Genomic DNA, 6000 nt, shown 5'->3' with positions numbered 1-6000 from the left:
TCCTCCAGTCTTTCTCCCTAACCTCTCCGATCATCTTCTGCTAGAGACGAAGACGAGCAGTCTTCGTCTAGATGAAGGCGCGTTGTCTTCGTCTCTTAGATAAAGATGATCGGTTTTTGTCAGAGAGACGAAGATAATCGAAGAGGCTAGAGAGAGAGACTGGAGGAGAGATAAGGGGAGAAGGGAGGATGACCGATAGTCGGAGAAGGAGAAATCAGTGTCAGAGGAAGAGGAATAAATCTTAGGGGGGTTTTTGCCACTTTTCAAACCTTAGGTTAATGGTAAAATGTAAGTTTTTAAATATAGAGGAGGAAATTGTGATGAAACTTTAATTTTTTGTCAAATAACGATTTTATTCCTAATATTAATTGAAATTTTTAATGAAAAATTGATTGTGAGTAGGTGTTTGGGTTTTGAAAGTTAGTGGGTACGAGTTTGGGATTTTACTGCACCTTAGGTGGGAATAAGTCCTTTGGCCTAAAAAAAAGAAGGAACTTAAAAAAAAGAACCACATATTCACTCTCGCTCCAAAGCCTTCACCGCCACAACCCTCCGACCTGGAGCAGCCTAACTTACCCCATCGTCGCCGGCCTTGCTCCAAGCTGTAACTGTGGTGTTGCTTCGCCGCCAGCCAGAGTGCTGAATCTTAGCCATTCTTCTTCTCTGCCAACTGTTTTTCGGTTAGTGATTTTTTTTCTCTTGGTTTTTATGGATTTTATATGGGAATTCTGAGGACCTTATTTCTTTTGTTTGTTTAATGGTTTGGATTTTGGTGGTGGCTTGAGTTTATTTTCTTAATTTGATGGAGAGGTGACATCCTCACTTTTGCATTTATAAAAATTTGAATACAAACCAATCTAAATGGTAGAAGTTACTTTCCCTGGTTTGAAGCATTAATTTGTTTCACCAAGTTCATGCGAGTTTTTGAGACATTAATATTGTGGGTATAGTTTTCCATTGCTTGATCTAGTAATTAAAGTTTACAAGGGATCATCCGCTGCACAAAACCCATATTGATATTAGGTTTTTCTTGACACGAAATCGCAACTTTAGCAAATTTATAATTAAATTATTTTAACCTGGTCTTTGACTAGGAGAGAAACAAATTATTGATTTGTTCCTTAAAAGACATATCTTTTCCATTGTTTATCCTTATTGATTGGTTATGGTTGTTTAGGCTTAGTCATTTGGATCTAATTCAGATTATGAACACTGTTCTGCAATTTCTCAGGTATATATATTTATCATCTATCACCAACGCGAGCAACTGAATTAGCATCAGGTTATTGGTCATTGGTGATTGTATCATGGCTACCAAGTTTATTCTTTTACGAAGGCTCTCAAGATTTGTAAAACCTTATTCCACTCATAGGTCAAGTTGTGTTCTGCTGGAACATTTGGGACCTATTGGCTTCTCTGACAACAAGTCTTCTCCTACAAGCTTAACTACGGCTCCTAGAAACTTTTGCTCTACCCCACGTAATCCTAGTGACGACTCTCAAGTGCCTGCTGCCATTGACTATCAGTATGTGTCTTGATTTTTTCTATCTATGTTTTTCTTAAACTTTTTCATATAATAAACTCGTGTGTTTGAACTCAAATTTACTTGCATGTAACTGAATCTGCAGCACTAATAACTATAGAAATAGTGTTGAACTAATATAGATTAAAGTGGATACAGCTCCCTTCTGCAGGAGGACGAGTTTCACCGCCTAGCCAACTCTACAATCCATGATTTGCTAGAGAAATTTGAGGTAAATCACATGTGTAATTCATGTATTTAGCATTTACAGTCTTGTAAGTGCTTATCATTGTTGTTAGTAAACGAACAGTTTAGCATAGAACTGCTGCTTGCCTTTGTTCTTTGGACATTCTGTTATTTTTCACAAAATAATCATATTTTGTATTAAGATTTGCTCAAACGTTGTGTGTTCTTTATAACTCGTTTCTGATACCTATTATTATAATAATATATCATTGCAAATTTTACCTGTAAAAAGTTATTTGTGTTCTATAGCAATGGGCACAGCTAAATTATATTTTTTTTGTGAACTTTTTTCTTGAATGCCTGGCAGGAATATGGTGATGTTGTCCAGATGGACCAGATTGATGGATTTGATGTAGACTATGGGGTGAGAGTAGTTTATTAGTTTTTGAAGTTGGCTGATTCCTTTAAATGCGCTGTATCAATTCTTATATAATTTTACTTCAATTTGGCAGAATGAGGTTTTGACCCTGAAGCTCGGAGCATTGGGTACTTATGTGTTGAACAAGCAAACACCAAATAGACAAATTTGGTTGTCATCTCCAGTGAGGTATGAGTTTATAATTACTCTTTCTTTCTCTTGAGTTTGCCGACTTTAGTATAAGTGATGTACAACAGGTTACAATGTTTTGTTTTTCTAGTTTGTGTGACTGTCTGTCTTAGGATAGTTTTCTTTTTTTTGGGCATTAAATAATTCCTTTCATTAATTTCTTGGGTATATTCATATACTGTAACTTGTGGCTAGACCCAAATTTGTGAATGAAATATGAGTTTATTATTTGCCATAAAATTTCAAATGTTAAACTAACCTCTTCATCATTTTATTCCCTTTTATGTTCACCCCTTATCTGACAGTCATTCTTGAAGAAGCAAAGTAAATTTCCATCTGGAAATGTCCTCATGTATGACTTTCATGGTTAGAAGTTCTGACCTTAAGATTGGAATGTAATATTGATGATAATAGACTTGAATTTTGTTACTTTTGTATTCCAGATTGCTTGTATCAGTTCTTTTTTTTTATTAACAGAGAATGGTTTTATGTTGTGATTGAAGTTTTGTTAACCATTGCTTATGCTGATATCATGTGAAGCCCGTTTTAAAAAAAAAAAAAAAATCTGTTCCTTGTTTTCTATATACCTTCTTTTCATGTAAAAGGCAATTTCTTGATGCAGTGGTCCTTCCAGATTTGACTGGGATCGAAGTGCTCAAGCTTGGGTTTATAGACGAACTAAAGCAAATTTGTTGAAAACTTTGGAAAGTGAGTTGGAGCAATTATGTGGTGAGCCTATTGATCTTTCTTCAAATAGTTGAAGATTCTCTAATGTGTTATTCCATATAAGCTTTCGTTATTTTTTTCATTTTTCAGCTTACATATTTATTCACGAGAAAGTTTTGTTGTCTATTCACTAGATCATACATCTGTTATTTCTTCCATTTTGTGGGTTTTGTAACAGTCTATTCAGGATTGCAAGCACTTTCTTGCAAAAATAAGGACAAACACAGTTCCATAGTTTTGGTATTCTTGAATGTGAAATAATAAAACCTTCCAAACTTACGTTTAAAGTTATACTCTTTGTTGCCAAGCTTTATGATACAAACAGCTACAGGGAGGGAAGGTTGCCTAGAGCTTTATGGTTACGTATGTAGAAAATTAGATATTAGAAGGATAATGATTAAGATAAATGAGTAAGTTTCTGAAGCAAAATGATCATCATGATGGAAGATGTTGAACTAAAAAACTCGGAGATATTAATGGAATATGATGCTAATTACGAGAAATTAAAGGGGTCTACCATAAGTACAAATCCTGTAAATTTAATAGATTTAGGTGGTTTTATTAATATTTTTTTTAATACAAATATATAAACAAATCACGAATCTGAAAATAATTTATTTTATATTAGATATTTGGGTTCGTCATTCACCAATAGAACAGGTAGAAGTTGGGAAGAGAGATACCTTTCATCATAACAAGGGCCACAAGCCCATGGTTGATGTTGGTGGAAATGTAAATGCAATTTCATTGAAAAGAAGGAAAAAACAAAATCAAAGAAAATAAATCCTTTTAAGTCATTTTCACAATACAAATGGGAAGTAAGCAATGGTCAGCCGAATGCCAAGATCAATAACACTCTTATAATATCACCATCTCCATGGATGCTGAGAAGCGTCCAACTACCACCACACAAACTTTCTCCTCAAACTACAGAACAAATCTCCACCACAAAAACCCATTTCCCACTTGAATACTTGTCAATTCTCCTCCATACGATCATTCATTCTTTATTATTATTTTCAAAAAAAATCCTTTCTGATATTTTAAAAAGAGTGATGAATTTCCTCAACCACAATTGATTGCCATGTTTTTTTTTTCATTGTATATTTGACAATTATAAATAATATGATTTATAGACATAAAGTTCGGAACTGCTTGATTTGATGGACAGCCATTACCTTATTTTTATTTAAATTAAGCTCTAGGTGGTGGAGGTCATAACCGCCTAGATATTTTACTATGTAAACATTAAAATCTACCTATACGTACCTTAAATTTGGCCTTGCCATTTTCAGAAATCCATTCTCACCAACCAATCAATCAATTGGCTGGGTGGTTGGTATCCAAAGCACCATCACTACGGCCAAATTATTTTCTCCTGTAAACTATCAATACAAATATATACACAAGTATATATTTTTGTTCATAACATTAACAATGTTGTTCAACGGATGAACATGTAAAACCAACAATGCAGCTAAAGAAAAATCTTACCATTCAATTAATCCAGTCCAAGAAAACCCATTGGAATCATATTCCATTCCATACAATCTAATTTTGAAAACAGAAATCAAAATTAGATCTCCCGTTAATACACAAATTAAATCTAAGCAGGCCCTGCTCATCAACTAGAGGGTATTGTTAGAACAAGTCAACTTGAAAAATATCTCAAACTAACTCAATTACCACGACTACATGATCCCCACCAATCGACCTCGCTGATTTCCGCTTTATTTCGCTGATTCGGCGGCTCAGCGATTATCGCCACAGATTCGGAACCATCCGCTTTTGTTGATTCATTACCAGCAGCCTCCCTCCTCGAAGTCGTACAGTACTCCCGTTGAGACAATGAACCATTCTGTTCATCCTACGGAAGCCATTAAGATCAAATAAATCTTAACCATCCATTGCATTTAAAAATTAAATAAAAATCCTGAAACATGAAAAAGTTACTTGAGATTGAAGATCTGAGACCTCTTCACGCCGCCGTTTAAACGAACAAGCGGAAATCTCACCGCTACTTGAAGAACTGGAAGCCGGCGGCGGCGTAGATGCGATGGAGGACCACGGCACCACCTGATTTTCTCCCTCCACCTCATCGTCCTCTTCGTCATCGTCGTCTTCGTCAGTTGTTTCTTCTTGGCTCTGTCCTTCGTATTGTTGTTGCCGGTTGAGGCAAGTCTCGCAGACAGAAACGGTATGACCGAGATTCGAACCGGAGGCTTTCCAAGGAGTTAGAGAGTTGCATATATGACAGAGAAGGGTTCTAGAGTGTCTAGCAACTAGAAAGTTGGCTGCATGGACCTTGGCGTCGCACCCCCAGCAAAGGCTCGCCTGATCAGATTCGCAGTATGTTGTCGCCCTCGACTTGCACAGCTCACAGTTGTTCATTTGTTGTTTGCTTTGATCTATTGATATTGATATTTTCTATTTTCTTTTCTTTCGCTTTTCTCGGGAATTTCCTCTCTCTAGTTTGTTGGAATTCTCTCTCTCATCTCACGCTGCAGAAGAGGGAGGGACGGCGGACAAGTAGAGCATTTGTTTACAATCAGAGACTTGCTTTTGCTTTAAATCACGAAATTAACCTTCACACCCACTCTCACCTCTCCGGGTATATCACGGTTGAAAGAATAAAAGTTAAAATGTATTTTTTTATTTATATTTTTATACCGAATATATTTATTTTAATATATATTTATATAAATAATATTATATGATTATATATTATTTTATTTTTAATTTAAAATTATTAAATTATATAATCATATATATTAATATATATTTCAAATATATAATTTTTTATATAAAATAATAAATTATTTAACAATTTCTTACCTAATTAATATTTCTTCGATATATTAAATTGATGCAATTTGAGAAGAAGCTGCGGTGCATTTGAGTGACAGGTGTTGGCGGAAGAGGCAACAAGCCCTTTTGTGGTCAAAACACAACTTGCCTT

General features: G+C 35.1%; 2 protein-coding genes across 5 annotated transcripts; one reads left to right on the top strand and one right to left on the bottom strand.

The window, feature by feature from the left end:
- The first annotated feature begins 479 nt into the window (after positions 1-479).
- LOC123222756 (frataxin, mitochondrial-like) lies at positions 480-3332 on the top strand. 2 transcript variants are annotated; one of them, XM_044645696.1, is made up of 6 exons: positions 480-680; positions 1232-1525; positions 1673-1754; positions 2076-2132; positions 2221-2315; positions 2938-3332. In XM_044645696.1, exons 2-6 carry the CDS (start codon positions 1308-1310, stop codon positions 3074-3076), a joined length of 591 nt encoding a protein of 196 aa, XP_044501631.1. In that variant the 5' UTR covers positions 480-680; positions 1232-1307; the 3' UTR covers positions 3077-3332. The 2 variants fall into 2 exon arrangements, with proteins under 2 accessions (XP_044501631.1, XP_044501632.1); XM_044645697.1 differs by having other exon boundaries at positions 483-680; positions 1682-1754.
- Positions 3333-3762: 430 nt separating this feature from the next.
- Positions 3763-5626, bottom strand: LOC123222522 (zinc finger protein CONSTANS-LIKE 3-like). 3 transcript variants are annotated; one of them, XR_006503643.1, is made up of 3 exons: positions 4995-5607; positions 4536-4908; positions 3763-4426 (listed from the first exon to the last, which is right to left on the bottom strand). XR_006503643.1 is itself a non-coding variant. In XM_044645349.1 (2 exons), exons 1-2 carry the CDS (start codon positions 5430-5432, stop codon positions 4720-4722), a joined length of 606 nt encoding a protein of 201 aa, XP_044501284.1. In that variant the 5' UTR covers positions 5433-5626; the 3' UTR covers positions 4520-4719. The 3 variants fall into 3 exon arrangements, 2 of the variants coding, with proteins under 2 accessions (XP_044501284.1, XP_044501283.1); XM_044645349.1 differs by lacking the exon at positions 3763-4426 and having other exon boundaries at positions 4520-4908; positions 5016-5626; XM_044645348.1 differs by lacking the exon at positions 3763-4426 and having other exon boundaries at positions 4520-4908.
- Between the last annotated feature and the right edge of the window lie 374 nt (positions 5627-6000).

The sequence above is a fragment of the Mangifera indica genome, chromosome 8 (assembly GCF_011075055.1).
Source record: "Mangifera indica cultivar Alphonso chromosome 8, CATAS_Mindica_2.1, whole genome shotgun sequence".
Lineage (NCBI taxonomy): Eukaryota > Viridiplantae > Streptophyta > Magnoliopsida > Sapindales > Anacardiaceae > Mangifera > Mangifera indica.
Note: the sequence above shows the minus strand (reverse complement) of the source record. Positions and strands in the feature narration are given on the sequence as shown.

Bases quoted from the DNA above. Each gene is read 5' to 3' on its own strand.
- LOC123222756 (XM_044645696.1), top strand. From the start codon at position 1,308: ATGGCTACCAAGTTTATTCTTTTACGAAGGCTCTCAAGATTTGTAAAA. The intron at 1,526-1,672 runs GTATGTGTCTTG...TATAGATTAAAG, and splicing joins CCTGCTGCCATTGACTATCA to TGGATACAGCTCCCTTCTGC. The intron at 1,755-2,075 runs GTAAATCACATG...AATGCCTGGCAG, and splicing joins ATTTGCTAGAGAAATTTGAG to GAATATGGTGATGTTGTCCA.
- LOC123222522 (XM_044645348.1), bottom strand. From the start codon at position 5,432: ATGAACAACTGTGAGCTGTGCAAGTCGAGGGCGACAACATACTGCGAA. The intron at 4,909-4,994 runs GTAACTTTTTCA...TGGCTTCCGTAG, and splicing joins TCTCAGATCTTCAATCTCAA to GATGAACAGAATGGTTCATT.